Source organism: Stenella coeruleoalba (genome assembly GCF_951394435.1).
Source record: "Stenella coeruleoalba genome assembly, chromosome: 12".
NCBI lineage: Eukaryota > Metazoa > Chordata > Mammalia > Artiodactyla > Delphinidae > Stenella > Stenella coeruleoalba.
Genome location: NC_137158.1, coordinates 20,892,738 through 20,912,719, shown reverse-complemented (window position 1 = coordinate 20,912,719; position 19,982 = coordinate 20,892,738). Strand labels below are relative to the sequence as shown.

The 19,982-nt window shown below is 42.6% G+C and overlaps 1 protein-coding gene across 19 annotated transcripts in view; it reads left to right on the top strand.

The window, feature by feature from the left end:
• The window catches only part of LOC307195083 (uncharacterized protein), a 457,748-nt gene that overhangs the window by 103,367 nt on the left and 334,399 nt on the right, over positions 1–19,982 (top strand). For all 19 annotated transcript variants that reach the window (XM_079938788.1, XM_079938799.1, XM_079938805.1 and 16 more), the window contains exons 3-4: positions 2,664–2,737; positions 10,136–10,251. In XM_079938788.1, coding sequence (XP_079794914.1) covers positions 2,664–2,737; positions 10,136–10,251 — 190 coding nt within the window. The remainder of the gene's footprint in view (positions 1–2,663; positions 2,738–10,135; positions 10,252–19,982) is intronic.

The window sequence follows — 19,982 nt, the reverse complement described above, 5'->3', positions numbered from 1 at the left end:
GCCCCCTCCTCGCCCAGAAAGTCCTCAGAACTGGAACTCACGGTGGTGCATGAACAAAGGGGCAGGAAAGGGAGAGGCCCTAAGGATTCATGAGATCCTACAAGTGCCTGGTACCCTCTCAGTCACTTTAGCTAGTAATTTCTTTTCAGTCATGCAAAACCTTATCAAGTGTGCTTTCTCTCTAGAAAGAAACTAGACCCAGACCAGTAGATTCAGCTCTGTAACTTTCCTGAGTTACAGAGCTCATCAGGGGTGGAACTGGATCGCAAACCCGAAGCTGGCTTTCTTCTGGGACACACATGGCCACCCTCCCGATGGGGATAAACTAGAACCAGATAAACACCCTCCTGAAGCTTTCTGAAACGGGGCCTGTGCTCCACAGTACACAGATTCCAATCCTGTGGTCGAGATTTCCAGAGGTCGTGAGAGACCGAATATACAGACAATAACCAGATGATATATAAAAGTAGAACTCTGACCCACCATCTCCAGCAACCAGTCCGGGAAGCCAAAATACCTGTGACCTACGGGCCTAAACAGCCAAGCCATCGTAAAATCCCTAATTTTTCCCACACTTTCAACTTAGGACCAACTGGAGAAAGTCAAATATGCACCCTAAGCAACCAATCATACAGGGTGCCCCACTTTCACTCATCTCACCCACAGCTTCCCCAGGTCAGTAGCCTCCAATCAGGGCTTCTCTGAAGTCTTCTTTTTTCTCTACTGTGAAACTTTACTGCTCCTCTGCCTGCTTTTGAGTCCCCGCCAAATGCACGTGATGGTGGCTGTCTCTCTTGCTATAGCAAGCTCTGCATAAAAAAATAAAGATGAGTGGCAATTCACACAAAAAAGATGTCCATCGACAGAGGAATGGATAAAGAAGATGTGGTACATACATACAATGGGATATTACTCAGCCCTAAAAAAACCCGAAAAAATGCCATTCGCAGCAACATGGATGGAACTAGAGATGATCATACTAAGTGAAGTCAGTCAGAAAGAGAAAGACAAATACCATATGATATCACTTATATGTGGAATCTAAAATATAACACAAATGAACTTATCTATGAAACAGAAATGGACTCACGGACATAGAGAACAGACTTGTGGTTGCCAAAGGGGAGAGGGAGGTGGGGAAGGGATGGATTGGGAGTTTGGGGTTAGCAGATGCAAACTGTTATATATGGAATGGATAACAACAAGGTCCGACTGTACAGCATGGGGAACTGTATTCAGTATCCTGTGATAAACCATAATGGAAAAGAATACACAAAAAAGAATGTTTATATATGTATAACTGAATCACTTTTCTGTAGAGCAGAAATTAGCATAACACTGTAAATCAACTATACTTCAATTAAAAAAATTTTTTTTAAAAATTTGCTTGTTTTCATGCGGGTGGTCTTCATTTATTTCCACACTCTTCTCAAGTAATTTCCTGCAAGGAATTGTCCCAATCCCTTAGCCTACAATGATATAAGCACTTCCTTGGATATTGATCTTTTTCATGTTTGTGTGTCTTATCTCCACAATGAAAACGTTAAGCTTTTTGAGGGAAGGTACTCAAATATTTTCTCTAACGTCTTCTCAAAGACCAGCACAATCCTATGTGCTTAGTTAGCACTTATTAATATGTAGTTGATGGATTTATTTTACTTTCATATTTCCATGGAAACTGATCATTTCCGTGGCAGAGTCAAGTTAGATGTTCCTCACACTTCCTTGCCATTTTGGAGGGCATATAAGAAAACGGTATTTCTCAAGCTCCATGAGGTTAGGCTGGGAATATTGGATTGAATTCTGGTCGATAAGAACATGAGCAAAGATGATATGACACTTGTGGTTTGAGGCAATTAAGAGAGGAAGGGCTTTCTCTACTCTCTTTCTGTTCCTTGTGGCTAGAGGCAAAGAACTCCAAGGTGGTGGAGTTGGAAGACAGAAGGCTTCGATATGCTCAGAGTAAAGCCTCATGCGATTGTTGCCTGACTTGCCTCCAACAGTGAAATGAGCAAGGGGTAGATCTGGGCTGAGCCTCTGAGATCTAGTCTACCCCCCAAGCCCCAAAACTGTTTGTGGAACCTTGACCAACAGTACAGTCTCCTTTTTTCATAGGTCACTGAGGAGGTCTGTCACTTGTGCCCTGCACCCTCCACTAGAACTTTTCTTCAACATAAACAATTTAACGATATTTTCACCATTGCAAAATGTATATTTGGTATGATCTCTTCCAATACACGCATCCAGGGCTGGCTTCGCAGGCACACAAGCTGTGTGGTTGCACGGGGCCAATATGCTTAGAAGGGCCCTACATTTAATTTAATGCTCTGATGTCACTGTCTTAAAATTCTTAATACGTTTTGAACAAAGGACCCCATATTTTCATTTTGCACTAGGCCTTGCAAATGATGTAGCCAGTTCTGACCGGGTGAAATGAGAACGGGATTAGAAATGAATATCAGCTGTGGTGAAGGTGGGGTAGATTGCTCTTTCAACCATGACAAGACGTAACATTTAAATCCTATAATGTAATAAATTTGAGAATAAAATATCTGTGTTAAAACTTTTCCATGGCTGTCCATGACATAAAATTCACCATAACATCAGAAAATCATGACCCAGAAGAAACAAAGGAAGTTGCTCTGTTTCTTTGTTCTCCACAGGGCTGGCGCTCACCGCCATGGGAATGATCTCTTCTGGAAGGTCCATGAGTGTGGGAAACGCTGGAATTTGTCTTGTAAGTCAATATATTTTCTAAATTTACTTTTCATGTTAACATACACATATGGTTATCTTAAATCCTTTCTGAAGTGAATTAAGGTATAAAAACATGAACATGGTATATGTTATGTGTTGAATTTTGTCCCCACCCCCCCAAAAAGTTATGTTGGATCCCAAACCATGGTACCTCGTAACATGACCTTATTTGGAGGTAAGGTCTTAATAGACGTAATTCAGTTAAAACGAGGTCTTGGGTGGCCCTAATCCAAAATGATTGGTGTCCTTAGAAAAAGGGGAAATTTGAACACAGAGACAGACAAGCATATGTCATTGAGAGACATAAAGAGAAGGCCATCTACAAGCCAAGGAGAAGGACCTGGAGCAGATCCCTCCCTCACAGCCTTCAGAAGGAACCAACCTTGCCAGTACCTTGATCTTGGTCTTGTAGCCTCAAAAACTGCAAGACAATAACTTTTCTGTTGTTCAAGCCACCCAATCTGTGGCACTTTGTTACATCAGCCCTAGCAAACTAATACAGTATGTATATGTAAAAATAATATCATCATAGTAATTTTATCATTGCATATGTATCCAAGTTATCTAAGATCATAGTAATTTTATCATCGCATATTTATCCAAGTTATCTAAGATGGGTATACTAAAAATCTAACTAATTCCATAAGGCACAGATGAAAATTAGCTTTAATGATTGTAATCACCCTCTAAATAAAGAAAGAGATCTGGATTAATGCCATGAAATACATTCAACTTCAAGTGCCTGAATTATGCCATGAAGGAACCACAGTAATTTTACCTTTATACTTTTCTGCGTGCTTAAGGACACTTATTTCCCAACTAAAATTCATGAACTGGCTGTTCTCCCATAGTCTCAGCATGAATTTGGATGTTACATCTTCCCTGAACTCTTCCATTTTCTTTTTTCTTCCAGTTTTGGTCTGTGTTTTTTAGTTAATGTTGGCATCCATCAAATTGGAAAGAGCACCTCAGATTGGTTTCAGCTCAGACTTTATTTTAAAATATTGTGAAAGATGATACAGCAGTTACAAGACAATGGTTGGCCATCTCTTTGTTCCTGGGTACCTTGCTTATCACACCTCTCCTGTCAGTTGGTTTTAATTGTGCAAACTGACTGAAGACTATCAAGGCAGGAGAGAAGGAGGAACTTTAAAAACCAGTGGGCATCCTGAAGCAGAGGAAGACACTTTCTAGTTATAAAGTTAAGTGATCCAACAGTTATAGAAAAATCGATCCAAGCAAAACTAGTTATTGGTGAAATGAACTTCATTAGGGTAGGGATGTTTGACTCTGAAGTGGATGATAAATTCAGGAGCTGAGATTTTGGATGTTGGGTTGTTTGGTTTTGCTCTAGATATAGAGCCAGATGAACAATTCTAGGCACTTAAGAATTTGGAACCCCCATTTTTTTTTTTACATCTTTATTGGAGTATAATTGCTTTACAATGTTGTGTTAGTTTCTGCTTTATACGAAAGTGAATCAGCTATACATATACACATGTTCCCATATCTCTTCCCTCTTGCGTCTCCCTCCCTCCCACCCTCCCTATCCCACCCCTCTAGGTGGTCACAAAGCACCGAGCTGATCTCCCTGTGCTATGCGGCTGCTTCCCACTAGCTATCTACCTTACATTTGGTAGTGTATATATGTCCATGCCTCTCTCTCACTTTGTCACAGCTTCCCCTTCCCCATATCCTCAAGTCCATTCTCTAGTAGGTCTGTGTCTTTATTCCTGTCTTACCCCTAGGTTCTTCATGACATTTTTTTCCCTTAAATTCCATATATATGTGTTAGCATATGGTACCTGTCTCTCTCCTTCTGACTTACTTCACTCTGTATGACAGACTCCAGGTCCATCCACCTCATTACAAATAGTTCAATTTCGTTTCTTTTTATGGCTGAGTAATATTCCATTGTATATATGTGCCACATCTTCTTTATCCATTCATCCGATGATGGACACTTAGGTTGTTTCCATCTCCGGGCTATTGTAAATAGAGCTGCAGTGAACATTTTGGTACATGACTCTTTTTGAATTATGGTTTTCTCAGGGTATATGCCCAGTAGTGGGATTGCTGGGTCATATGGTAGTTCTATTTGTAGTTTTTTCAGGAACCTCCATACTGTTCTCCATAGTGTCTGTACCAATTCACATTCCCACCAGCAGTGCAAGAGTTGGAACCCCCATTTTCTATTGGCATCAAGTAAGAAGTAAAATCTCCATTGAGGTGATAGGGTCCAAACTAAATTCAAATGTGAGAAATCTGTAAATCACAATGCTAGGACTTGAAACCCAGGGACGCTGGCCATAGGCTGTGGTTGGAGACTTCAAGCCAATGTCAGAACTATGGCCACAAGACAGGAAGTAAGAGCAGGAAACCACACAGTGGGTCAGGCATACCTACTGGAGGCTCAGCCAGTTCTGTAAGCCAGGAGGGAGACAGCCAAGAGCCCCAGGCTAACATGCAGACGGGACTCTGGTCAAGCAGAGACAGAGGCGGAATCAGTGCCTTAGAGAAACAGAACTAGTTATTGCTCCCACAATCCTCAAGGCTTGCCCCTCTTCTGTGCTATAGCTGACCAAGAGGATGGTGAGTGGGTGAAGGCAGTGTGGGGAAGCGAGAGTGCGTGGTCCATGGTCTAGAGGTCCAAGAACAAGCTGGAGACCAAGTAACCCTGAAATATCCTTTTCCGAGGAGTGCCAAGGTTAGAACTTTCTAGAACACCAGCCCTTTAAAACAGACCTATATGGATATGGGGCTGATCTCAAAATTATATATTATTATAATATATGATCATCCTATATGGATTATTGGAGCTAAACTAGATAAAGGCAAAGTCTCATTGAGCTACCTTGAAATACTCACTAATGGCGAGAAAAGGAGCTGAAGGGCTTTCATTCAACAAACAGTTGTTAAATGTCTTCTATGAATCCAATTCTGTATAAGGCAGTGTAGGTACAAAGATGAAAAAGACTCCATCTCTGGCCTCAAAGAGCTCACAGACTAGAAAGGCAGGTAGAGAGTGTGGCAGGATGTGTAAGCCAGGGTGTGTGCAGTGTGGGTCTGGAGTATGAGAGGGGCTTGATGGTAACAGTCTAATTGAGGGGTGATGACTGCAGGAGGACGCTTGTCCTGAAGCTAGTTTGCAGACAAGCCTATCATTCCTTACCCTGGTTGTACGCTTTTTCGGGGTGGTGTGAGGACGGAGTTTGGCACCAGCAGAGCTGGACCTAGGATAAGACATGTGAGGTACTTGCCTTGAGTGCAACAGGCAAGGGAGCACCAAAAAAATCAGTAAGCAAGACACATGAAATTTTAATGCATGCATTTTAATAGATGATGAACAAAATATTAAAATTTTCAGTAAAGACAGCATCAGCTCTGAGCCACATCGGAGCCTGAAGCAAGAGCAAAAATCAGTGGTACTGATCCTATTTTTATCTAAAATTCTGAAGCTTTGTTCATCTTGAATTGTTTGCATTAATTTTGATTATTCAACACATTGTCTTTAAGTATTATTTATCTTCATTTTATTAGGTGAAGTAAGCCAGTCATAAAATACTGCATGATTTCACTTATATGCAGTACCTAGACTAGACAAATTCCTAGAGACAGAAAGCAGAATAGTTCTCACCAGGGGCTGGAGTGAGGGGAAATGGGGAGTTACTGTTTAATGGGTGAGGAGGCTCTGGAGGGAAGACGAATGATTCTGGAAATGGGTAGTGGTGATGGTTGTACAACATTGTGAATATACTTAATGCCACTGAATTCTACACTTAAGATGGTTAAAACAGTACATTTTATGTTATGTGTATTTTCCCACAATAAAAACATTATTGGTTTTGATTACTGAATGCTTTGGCATCCCCTGAAATGTGCCCCTGTGTTAGGTGCCTCATTCTCCTCTCTGTGTTTCCCAGCCTGGCACTGGCGCTTCATGCACGAGGTTTAGAGGCACCACAAAGAACGGAAGATCCTGTGGGGGATGGAGAAGGGGGCATGCAGGGTGTCAGGGGAGGCCTGGCAAGGGAGTTATTACCTGAGCCTCAAAGGGGAAGACGTTTCCAGTAGGAGGCCCCGCATCTGGAGAGCGTGGAAGTGTGATAGAGTGTGGGTCCCTGGAGGAAGGCAGTGGGCCAGTGATGCTGGAGGGGCACGTGTGAGCCGGGGATGAGAGTGGGGTGGAGATTTGGGAAATGAAATGGCAGAAATAGTCTGGGACCAACTTGTGGAGGACCCGATGTGAGGGTTAACGTCCATCTGTAGGCAGTGGTGAGATGATGGCATGGTGAAGGTTATACACAGAGCAAATATTTGTTTCTAGAGTGCTGTGAACAGTGTGGGGTGTGGATGAGAAGGGAAGAAGACCTGGAGCCCGGAGGGCACCTAGGATGCTGGGATGCTATGATGGTCACTGAAGAGGATAGAACTGGGCTGGTGCAAAAACCAACGGGAGGGAGGCAAGAAGAAGGACTTGAGACAGATTTAGGAGGTAGAATTGATGGAGTCTATCCTTCCTGGAGTGATGGTTTTGAGCTTGGTTTCCAGAAGCCAAATTGTGGCTCTGCCACCTACTGACTGAGTGACTTTAGGAAAGTTTCTTTTCTTTTCTTTTTTAACATCTTTATTGGAGTATAATTGCTTTACAATGGTGTGTTAGTTTCTGCTTTATAACAAAGTGAATCAGTTATACATATATCCCCGTATCTCCTCCCTCTTGCATCTCCCTCCCTATCCCACCCCTCTAGGAAAGTTTATCCTCTGGGTGCCTCAGTTTCTCCATTTGTAACATGCGGATAATGTTAGTAGCTACCTCATAGGATTACCACGAAGATTGAATGAGTTACTATTTGTGAAGCACTTTGCACTCACCGGGCACAGAGTAAGTTCTAAATGAGTGTTTGTTAAAATAACAGATATACATAAAATGATGTTGTGGATCATCTTTCCGAGGCATTGTCAAAGAAGACGAGGATGAAATTCCTGGACTTTTTAGTGTGGAGTCACTGTGAAGTACAGGAAGAATGCCTGGGGTCTGGGAAGTTGAGAGATCCTGAGTATGTTATTTGTGCAAGGGAAAACTCTGGCCCTGGGGACCTGGGGCAAGATGCTATAGGTTTGCAGAAACAAAGCCAAGAGCTCAGTGGGATCCAGAGCTCCCTGCAGGTAGACCTGAGAACTGGAGGAACGCCCACTGTCATCTCAAGTGGGCTGTCCTCGTCCGGCTGTGGTTCCTGAGGGACCACCTCAAAGATTGCCAGAAAGCTTGGCCGCTGTTCTCTCATTTCCCGAGACAGAATCTGATGACTCAATTTGCTGCAGGAATTTGGTCAATTGCTGGGAAAGATTTATTGGCTTTTGCAATTTTTTTTTTTTGGAGTCAGTTTTATAGAAACACTGTCATAAAACACTGTGGACACCCACGGCAGGTTCACATCCATTGACTTGACCCTCTGTGCCTGGAATTTCACAGTTGCTTTTCACAGGCTCATTGCTCTGCCTGGAATGCTTACCCCCAACCTCCAGTAACTCCTGTTCTTCCTCTGGTCTCAGTTCTAATGTCACGTCCTCAGAGAAACTGTGTCCAATCCCCTAGACTTTATATGCCCCCTGGCACCAGGTGCCTTTCCTCTGTGTCCTTTGCCATGGTTTGTAGTATGTTCATTTGGGGGATTATTTGCATGTTTCCTATTTTTTCCCCCTGGACAACAAGCTCCATTAAGGGCAGGTTTTATTTATTTTTTTGTTCACCATTGTATCCTTGATGTCGACGGGGTGCCAAGACATTATCAGTGCTCACTAAATGTTTGTTGAACACAGTTATATTTTTGTTGAGTAGTGAATGACTGCATCGATACAAGGCTATACACTCAAGCCACCCAAAGTGTCTTCTGGTTTTCTGGATCCATAGGGATTCCTTTGGTAGTAAATGGTCGGGGTGTTTGAGCTACTTTCAGATTAGGATTTATAATCTATAAATTTCTTCAGGGATTTCTTCCTGCAGACTCAAGCTCTTACTTGGTCTCTGGAGTAGTAAGCTGAGTGGCACAGAATCAGAGCCTCTCATCTCAAGTGGGCTGTCCTTGTCCTGCTGTGGTTCCCGAGGGACCACCTCAAAGATTGCCAGGGGTGCTGGTCTCTTGTCCAGGGGTGGGAGTATCACACAGAGTGGAAAGAGTTGAGTCCCCTTAGTTTTGTCGCACCCTATTAGTAATGGGGAACGATGCCATCAAGGTGTCATCAGTTCTAATGTGACTGGCTATATTAAATGCTAGAAATAATAATGGGAGAAATGTGAGTGTCTCCTTGCTGCAGTGTGCGTTGCTGAGGAAATGAAGAACGTTGCATTCAAACCCTCATTTCTCCTAACTACAAGGGATTTCAAACGACTTCATACCCATTATTTCCCTCTTGTAAAAACTCAGGCTGCAAGGTACACCAGCAGGTGGCGCTGCTACCCTTCCTAAGAATCACGTGGTTCTCACTGGAAGACAGTGACATCTGGATTATGGACCAAAGATGATCAAGCCTGATATTTATGACAGTCTAGTTACAAACCCCCAAAGAGAAAGGTTTATGATGGTGTAATTTATATGCTTTCTTTAAAAGTCACACGAAGCTAGTTTGTGTAAGCAATCTGTTTGCCACATAAAAATGTCCTCTTTTAGTTTGGGAAAGTCACCTTGTGAAAGAAAGGATGACCCGAGCTTTGGGAATAGTGATTTAACGGGACCCAGATTCACACGTCATTTCAAGGTCATCTGAGCTGCTAGGGGTCGTAGGAACTTGGACGTGATTTCTCAGTGAATATGGAAGCAAGTAAGGGAGGTTGAAAGATGATTATGATAAATGAAGGGGGGGGGACATTTCATAGCTATTACACTAAATATCGAAATCTGGTTTTAGCTCAAGGGAGGCCTTCAGAGAGAACCTACAATGAGCAGGACGTTAAAGGGAAGCAAGTGGCCTCATCTGCAGGGGTGGAGCTGGTTCATCTAACTCTCTGGGATACGGTCCTGGTTTGAGGAGCCTGGGCTTTGGAACATCTGTACCGCCTAACCAGAGATTGCTCCTGAAGGCCTCTCCATTTCCAGCTTGGGTTTCTCTCAGGGTTTTGTCATTGCAGACTGGAGTGGATGGTCACATCAGTAACACCAGACCCCTTCTCTTCACATAGCTCGAGGCCTTTCTGCTTCTGTTGCTGAAACAGAGGCAGATGGTGAGACAGGGCTCTGCCTCCCCAGGTGGGTGATGGCCCTTCACTGGTCTCCAGGGTGGCCCGCCCAGGGCTGTGGGTACAGTGATCACCCCACTTTTCTTGCATGATCCAAGCTTCTTTGATTACTTACTGATAATCCCCATATTTTTCTCTCAGGCCTTTGGATGACCAACACAGGGGGAAACTTAAATCACTGCCAGGGGAAATGGAGGAAGAGCTGCTTCCGGGAACCCCTCCGAAGTGGAATGATAACAGTGGAAACAGGAGAGCAGGTGATCCCTCGAGCTGAAGGAGTGTGTCTCATTCAGGTTGCTGGCCACAAACATTTCCTGGGAAACAGCATTCTTAGCACCTGTTTCTTTAGTCCTGGGGCTGTTTCCAACACCTCCAATTCTTTCATATTAGTGAGGGAAACAAAGTTTACTTCCCTGCTGCTTCAAGCTAGCAGAGTGGAATTCTGTTAGAAGCTGGCCCTGCACACTTTGAGGCTTGGTTGGGAGTTTGATCTGGGGAAGCTAAATAACGATCAATCCACTGCTTTTAAAAACAAAGGCAAATATTTCATGTCAGGAGTCACATGCAGCCTCCCTGACAGATGATCTACGAATCTTTCTTCCTTGTGAAGAATAAAACCTTCCAAAGCTCTCCAGTGTTTAGGAATTTGCCTCCCCTCATGGTGGCCTCTCCAAGGCGGAAGTGCTGCCACTGTCGGGGATGTGAGGAGGGGTTCCGGTTGCCTGAGACCCGCACCTGTGCCTTGGCCCCAGCTTAGAACAGGGCTCTGCTGTCTTGGGGGCTGGATTGGGCAACGCCAGGCATATAAGCATGGGCAGATGTTGGGGTGTTTTGAGCAGAAACAAGAGGCCTACTCCTCTTTGCTGGGGTGGGATTGATTAACGTGGGTGGGACCAATGCAAATTCAACCAGCCAAGTCGCCTGCTGGCAGGAGAGCTGGTGTTTGAATACTTTTTGTAAAGACTTCGTGGAGGTCTTTAAAAACAGGATGAAGTTCCCATGTGTCTGGAGGTTTAGTGGGAGGTCTTCCTATAAGCCTGGGTGTGGATTCGATGAACCCTCAAAGTCTTTCAACGTTCTGATTCTGTGGTCAAGATTCAACAGACACATGTGGCCACAAAAGAAATAAAATAGGGATCTAATGGAAAGTTTTATGTTCTGTATCTTTAGTTCCTGCCTATTTCCAAATGGGAGATAATCTCCTATAATGCTGAAAGCTTGGGCCTGTTCTGTCTCTTTCAAGAGCTCAGTAGGATCGGTTCTCTTCCTCTTAGTCTTAGCATTCTACTTTAATGTAGAAACATTTATTCCAAATTCTTTTTAAAAACCTGAAGCAAAGGGTCTGAGAAAATGTACTATTCCAGGATGTTACAGATGTACTTATTTGTTCATTTTTATTGCATTTTTTTGGATTGAGGTATAGTTGATGTACAATATTACATAAATTTCAGGTGTACAACATAGTGGTTCACAATTTTTTAAAGGTTATATCCCATTTACAGTTATTATAAAATATTGGCTATATTTCCCGTGTTGTACAATGTATACATGTAGCTATTTATTTTTTTATTATTATTTTGCAGTACGCGGGCCTCTCACTGTTGTGGCCTCTCCCGTTGCAGAGCACAGGCTCCGGACGCACAGGCTCAGCGGCCATGGCTCACGGGCCCAGCCGCTCCACGGCATGTGGGATCCTCCCGGACTGGGGCACAAACCCGTGCCCCTGCATCGGCAGGCAGACTCTCAACCACTGCACCACCAGGGAAGCCCGCTATTTATTTTATACATAGTAGTTTGTACCTCTCAGTCCCCTACCCCTGTCTTGTCCCTCCTCCCTTCCCTCTCCCCACTGGTAACCACTGGTTTGTTCTCTACATCTGTGAGTCTGCTTCTTTTTTGTTATATTCACTAGTTTGTTGTATTTTTTAGCTTCCACATGTAAGCGATATCATACAGTATTTGTCTTTCCGACTATTTCACTCAGCATGTTGTCCTCCAAGTCCAACCGTGTTGTTGCAAATGGCAAAATTTCCTTCCTTTTTTGTGACTGAGTAGTATTCCATGGTGTGTGTGTGTGTGTATGTGTGTGTATGTGTGTGTGTGTGTATACACCACATCGTTATCCATTCATCTGGTGATGACACTTAGGTTGCTTCCATATCTTGGCAATTGTAAATAATGCTGCTTTGAACACTAGGGTGCATGTATCTTTTCAAACTATAGTTTGGGTCTTTTTGGATATATACTGAGGAGTGGAATTGCTGGGTCATATGGTAGTTCTATTTTTAGTTTTTTGAGAACCCTCCATAGTATTTTCCACAGTGGCTGCAACAATTTACATTACCACCAAGAGTGTTATGATGTTTCCCTTTTCTCCATATCACAGATGTACTTTTTTGAAATCATTCACTTAAACCCCTCACCCCTAATTTCATCAAAATAATTTGGTTTTCTGTTAACATTTAAAATTTGTCCCAAAAGAAATAACAACTGTCCAAAACAAACCAAAAATCCAACAAGTGTTTTACAGAAACTGTCTTTTTCTTTAGAGGTGCTTCTTGCTTGAAACAAGAGGATCTTGTGGTTTGATAAAATATGTTTTGAATACCCAAGGAGAGCCTCCTTTTGAAGGCTTATACACTGCAGTCTCGCTCAAGATTTGAACTTACTCAGAGAAGAAAGGTGAACTGCATTTGTTCCAAGTAAAATATACATCCGTATTATTCACCATCGCACCCCTATTCCATTATAAACAAATACTGACCTTGTTCTTCTGATGTGAAGCCAGAGGGGGTGTGAAATATAGCAAGGAGAACAGTCTGATGCAGAAATACGAACATTCCAACCAACAGAAACACAATATTTAAAAGGAGTGGAGAAGGTCCCTAGTTGGTCTTTCTAATTCCTATTCTGTTGCTGAACAGGAAGGTAATGGGGAAGGTAATGCAGTAGTGGTCAGTCACTTAGGGAAAATTGCCTACGTTATTTCAGATAGCCTGTTGGATTTTTTTTTTCTTTAGGATCTATTTCTTGGAAGTTCTTTTATTTCTTTCTTTAGTCCTCAAGAACTTCTTTTGAGAACTGTTTTTTTGGTGAACTTTTGACCTAAATACTAGAAACCAGTTTCCATTTGGATGCTGAGCAAATTTCCTCCTTTCAGAGGGGCTGGGAGCTACTCCCCTAATCATGATTTTTCTCAGCATGACATCTTAGTAAAAGGCTTTTGAATGGAAGAGAAACTTGGCAAATGTAATATTAGAAAAAAGAAGAGGAACACAAGTTGGGAAAAGATGGTCCAGATGTGGGGTTTTGATGTCAAATGAAAACCACTCCCAGTGTTCAGTATTTTCTTTTGTAAAGTCGGGATAAAAGGTGAATTAAATGAGATAATACAGTTGTTTCTCCTACAATGTAATATATGTTTTCCTAAAAATTGAGACATGATAGAATTTCGTGCAATAAAAAGGATGGGGCTCATGGGAAAAATAGAATTGGGTGGAACGTTCAACACCTGTATAGTCTAGTAAGGAATACTCTTCTAAAAACCTAATAAAAGTTTTAAACATCTTAAATCCCTAACAAATTTAAAAAAGACGATGGTACCTAGAGCATTTCACCTTTCAGAAAGCACGAGGTTTTCCTGGTGGCGTTGTACAGTGAAACATGCGGGCTTTTGAGTTATGGAGAAGAGGCGGAGGGAAGGGAATCAGAGGACAGCACGCTATGGCCCCAGGGGTGCTCTGGTTTGCTGGTCCTGTTTTCCTTCTGCATTAACTTAAAAAAGAAATCCGGTGTTCATTGTTTTGCCATTTCCTCCTTTCTTTAAGAAGCTGCACCTATGGCTCCAGGTGAGATGGGAGGCCACAGAGTGCCAGCTGCTGTGCATGGTGTTGGATGCGTGGCTCTCCGGGCCATGCAGGTGCCCGGCACCTGATGCCTGCCGCCCATGGCTCGGGCGAGCTCAGCCCTGGTGCACAGCGACACCATCAGCCTCTGCATCAGCAGCAGCAGTGCTTTATGCAGCCTCCTCAGGCTTGTTCAGGAGACTCTGCAGCCCTTACAGTTCCTTCTGCTCAACAGCTTTCTTTGATTTTTGCTGCACTGTCGCTGATGGTGCACGATGTCGATTTCCTTAGGCCTCTTGCTCTTGCTCTTGTGACATCACACATTCTCCTGTTTCTTTCTACATGTCTTATCATTGTAAACTCCAGAGACGGACTGCCCTGTCTTCTGAGCACATTTACCTCACTCTACACAACAGATTTAAAGTTATATATAAGCACAAATAAATGCAACATCTTTAAAGTTGTATAGGAATAAAAAAGGTTAATTGAATCTTTTTTTTTTTTTTTTTTTTTTTTTGCCCTTGCCATGCAGCATGCGGAATCTTAGTTCCCTGAACGAACAGGGATGGAATCCGTGACCCCTGCAATGGACGTGCTGAGTCTTAACCACTGGACCACCAGGAAAGTCTCTGAATCATTGTTTTTTAAAGACTAGTGCATTTATTCCTAAACCTACATGCAAACCAAACTCTGGGTGAGCTATTTAAAAATAAGGATTCCATGGGGCTTCCCTGGTGGCGCAGTTGAGAGTCCACCTGCCGATGCATGGGACACAGGTTCGTGCCCCGGTCTGGGAAGATCCCACATGCCGCAGGGCGGCTGGGCCCGTGAGCCATGGCCGCTGAGCCTGTGCGTCCGGAGCCTGTGCTCCGCAACGGGAGAGGCCCCGACAGTGAGAGGCCCGCATACCTCAAAAAAATAAAAATAAAATTAAGGATTCCAGAGCCCACCCCTAGACCTTGCTCAGTCTACCTGTCCAGGTGAGGGAATCAGCATGTCATGTTCAAAATCTCTCCAGGCTACTTAGAGGGACACCCCTGGCTAAGAAATGTTGACTTAGAAGTTTGACATGAGCCGTTAATCTCTACATGCAGTTGGTGTCAGGCTGATAAATTATTGACGGAAATGCAAAATGTGAAAATGTGTGAATCTTGAGGGTTGATTAAAAGTTGAAGCTGGTCTTGCACTCAAGTCTTTCAAAGCATGTTTCAGATATGTTAACCAATTATCAATTCTGTATGATCAGTTCAGGTGGGAAGGACAAAGCATGGCATAGTTTGGGTATGTTTGTTTTTCCAATGTACTCATTCTTCTTAATGAATTAAATTAATTTAGATTGTCATGTGTTGAAGGGTAATGGACCCATAATGACCATTATGAGTGAATTAGGAACTTCCCCAAAGATTTTGAAAACACTATGTTTTGAAATTAAATTGACACAAAACATCAATGTACCATTTGGAATCTTTCTGAGGCCCCTGGTACGCCCCAGCACACACAGCATTACTGCTTGGGGTCACCCTCTAAGATTCCTAATAGCTCTGTCTTAAGTATTTTCTCTCCACTTGGCAAGCCTGGCTGGTCACATGGAGGCCATTCACAGCCACACGTGGTCCTCGTTAGCACTTCATTGCTCTGCATCACAAAGTCCAATTCCCCATTGATTAACTGAACACTATCAGCAGCTTTGGAGTAGACTTACTGAGAAGGTCAGACCACTAAATGCAAGCTGAAGGTGCCATGGTGTAGCATAAAGGCTCTGTTTAGGATACTTCTATTTTATGATGACTAGCGTTTAATGTGTGGACTTTCCCCTAGAGTGGTGGGTGCCTGTTTAATGATTCCCTTTGCTTCATATTATTGGGAAACACCTTCTCTATTTAAAAATTCATGTTTTGAGGATTTTTTTTTAGAGCCCGTGGTAAAAAAGGCAGATGTTGACTTTATTTTCTTTCAGTGGTGAGCAGCGAGCCAATAAAAACTAGTGTGAATTCCCATTTTTGCCACCTTCACCCATTACTTGACAGTTGGTACAGATAATGAAAAATAAAGTTAGAAATTTGGGAAATTCGAAAAACTTTGTATGAAGGGAGACTTCAGAGAGGCTATGTTGTATAAAAACACATCTGGTATAAAAAGGGAAATTTGATTTTCTAGTTCACGGAGGGAAAAGTGATTAGACTACAGTGTTCAGGAGAAACTCAGAACATATCTAACTACATTAATGAGTAGTAATGATTTTCATTTGATCAGGCACATGTTTTTTTAGAGCAAAACAAAAGCTGATATTATTTGGACATACGCAAAGCAACAGCCAGCCAGTTTGGTGTTGTAATAATAATAAGCCATGGTGTTGGGGAGTCTGTGTGGATACCACCTCCGGCGTCTGCACGAGGATACATTTTAGACCCTTGAGGGTATTCTGTATGTGCTGCTGGCTCCAGTGGAAGTTGGGCTGGGCCTCGGATGGGCCAGAGGTTTGCAGGGTTAGATCTTGAGATGCACATGCTGTGAAGGCAAACGAAGTCTAAATCTTGCATTCCCAATGCAACATCACCTTCCAGGGGGTAAATATTGTTCTTGGGAGGCAAAAAAGTCTTACCCTTTTTTTTTTTTGCTATACGAAGCATACATATATGAATACATTCATAAACAGATGTGTAGTATATCTGTGGTATTAAAATATCATTAGGAAGGGCAACTAGGAATAAAATAGTTTAATAAGGCTCCTTGGAGGGCAATATGAAAGAAACTTTAGCAACACTGGTCTAAGTGGAGGGGACAATTTGTCCCTGATGCTGAAGTCCGAGTGAGTCAAAGCACTTCTGTTGTCCGGAACCTTCTTTCCAAGTCCATGTGTAGAAAGACACAGGCCCATGGGAGGGAATGTCATCAAACTCTCATGAACAGCTCTGCTGTTTCCCTTCTGACATCCTCAGAGGGGTTCCGTGTGTGTTTGGAGCTCCCGGGAGTATGAGTGAAGAAAGAGCCAGAATCTACGTCTTCTGGTTCCTGTCTGCACCTGCTCATGAAGGACCACAGCTCCTCCTGAAAGCCCTCCTCAGTTATTTCTGGGTGGCCCTAATTAGGTTTCTCTCAAATGCCTGGGACTCAGGCTCTTCATATTTTCTTCTCCAGTGTCTCTGTTTGTACCCACTGCTCTCTGTAATTAAGGGAGGGACTTATCCCTGTCTTGTCGCTGCTGCCGTAGACCTTGAAGGGTCCCTGGACTCCCCACTCTTCACTGAAGCCCCAGAGACGCCTCAGAGAAAGGGACCCAGTCCTCTCCTCCTCAGGGGTCTGATGGAGCATCGAGGGTGGGCTGGAGCAGGGGCTACATCCTGCCCTCCATTGTTTTCATCTTCTCCATCCCGCTTCCAAATTCATAACATAACATGACTTTCTTCTCACAGGATCCCTGTGTCCCCATGCGTCATAGTCTGTTCAGGCTGCTGTAACAAATACCACAGACTGAGTAGCTGATAAACAACAAAAATTTATTTCCTACAGTTCTGGAGGCTGGAAGTCCAAGGTCAGGGTGGCAGCATGGTCTGGTGAGGGCCTTTTTCCAGGTTGCAGGCTTCTTGTTGTGTCTTTTTTTTTTTTTTTAACATCTTTATTGGAGTATAATTGCTTTACAATGGTGTGTTAGTTTCTGCTTTACAACAAAGTGAATCAGTTATACATATACATATATCCCCATATCTCCTTCCTCTTGCATCTCCCGCCCACCTTCCCTATCCCACCCCTCTAGGTGGTCACAAACCACCTAGCTGATCTCCCTGTGCCATGCGGCTGCTTCCTACTAGCTATCCACCCTACGTTTGGTAGTGTATATATGTCCATGCCACTCTCTCACTTTGTCACAGCTTACCCTTCCCCCTCCCCATATCCTCAAGTCCGTGCTCTAGTAGGTCTGTGTCTTTATTCCCGTCCTACCCCTAGGCTCTTCATGACATTTTTTTTTCCCTTAGATTCCACATATATGTGTTAGCATACAGTATTTGTTTTTCTCCTTCTGACTTACTTCACTCCGTATGACAGACTCCAGGTCCATCCACCTCACTACAAATAACTCAATTTCGTTTCTTTCTTTCTTTTTTTTTTTTACATCTTTATTGGAGTATAATTGCTTTACAATGGTGTGTTAGTTTCTGCTTTATAACTAAGTGAATCAGTTATACATATACATATGTTCCCATACCTCTTCCCTCTCACGTCTCCCTCCCTCCCACCCTCCCTATCCCACCCCTCCAGGCGGTCACAAAGCACCGAGCTGATCTCCCTGTGCTATGCGGCTGCTTCCCACTAGCTATCTACCTTACGTTTGGTAGTGTATATATGTCCATGCCTCTCTCTCGCTTTGTCACAGCTTACCCTTCCCCCTCCCCATATCCTCAAGTCCATTCTCTAGTAGGTCTGTGTCTTTATTCCTGTCTTACCCCTAGGTTCTTCATGACATTTATTTTCTTAAATTCCATATATATGTGTTAGCATACGGTATTTGTCTTTCTCCTTCTGACTTACTTCACTCTGTATCACAGACTCTAGGTCTATCCACCTCATTACAAATAGCTCAATTTCGTTTCCTTTTATGGCTGAGTAATATTCCATTGTATATATGTGCCACATCTTCTTTATCCATTTATCTGTTGATGGACACTTAGGTTGCTTCCATGTCCTGGCTATTGTAAATAAAGCTGCAATGAACATTGTGGTACATGACTCTTTTTAAATTACGGTTTTCTCAGGGTATATGCCCAGTAGTGGGATTGCTGGGTCGTATGGGAATTCTATTTTTAGTTTTTTCAGGAACCTCCATACTGTTCTCCATTGTGGCTGTATCAGTTTACATTCCCACCAACAGTGCAAGAGGGTTCCCTTTTCTCCACACCCTCTCCAGCATTTACTGTTTGTAGATTTTTTGATGATGGCCAATCTGACTGGTGTGAGGTGATACCTCATTGTAGTTTTGATTTGCATTTCTCTAATGATTAGTGGTGTTGAGCATCCTTTCATGTGTTTGTCGGCAATCTGTATATCTTCTCTGGAGAAATATCTATTTAGGTTGTCTGCACATTTTTGGATTGGGTTTTTTTTTTTAACATCTTTATTGGGGTATAATTGCTTTACAATGGTGTGTTAGTTTCTGCTTTATAACAAAGTGAATCAGTCATACATAATGGATTGGGTTTTTTGTTTTTTTGATATTGAGCTGCATGAGCTGCTTGTAAATTTTGGAGATCAATCCTATGTCAGTTGCTTCATTTGCAAATATTTTCTCCCATTCTGGGGGCTGTCTTCTTGTCTTGTTTATGGTTTCCTTTGCTGTGCAAAACCTTTGAAGTTTCATTAGGTCCCATTTGTTTATTTTTGTTTTTATTTCCATTTCTCTAGGAGGTGGGTCAAAAAGAACCTTGCTGTGATTTATGTCATAGAGTGTTCTGCCTGTGTTTTCCTCTAAGAGTTTTATAGTGTTTGGCCTTACATTTAGGTCTTTAATCCATTTTGAGTTTATTTTTGTGTATGGTGTTAGGGAGTGTTCTAATTTCATTCTTTTACATGTAGCTTTCCAGTTTTCCCAGCACCACTTATTGAAAAGGCTGTCTTTCCTCCATTGTATATTCTTGCCTCCTTTATCAAAAATAAGGTGATCATACGTGCGTGGGTTTATCTCTGGGTTTTCTATCCCATTCCATTGATCTATATTTCTGCTTTTGTGCTGTACCATACTGTCTTGATTACTGTAGCCTTGTAGTATAGTCTGAAGTCAGGGAGCCTGATTCCCCCAGCTCCATTTTTCTTTCTCAAGATTGCTTTGGCTATTTGGGGTATTTTGTGTTTCCATACAAATTATGAAATTTTTTGTTCTAGTTCTGTGAAAAATGCCAGTGGTAGTTTGATAGGGATTGCATTGAATCTATAGATTGCTTTGGGTAGTATAGTCATTTTCACAATGTTGATTCTTCCAATCCAAGGACATGGTATATCTCTCCCTCTGTTTGTATCATCTTTAATTTCTTTCATCAGTGTCTTATAGTTTTCTGCATACAGGTCTTTTGTCTCATTAGGTACGTTTATTCCTAGGTATTTTATTCTTTTTGTTGCAATGGTAAATGGGAGTGTTTCCTTAATTTCTCTTT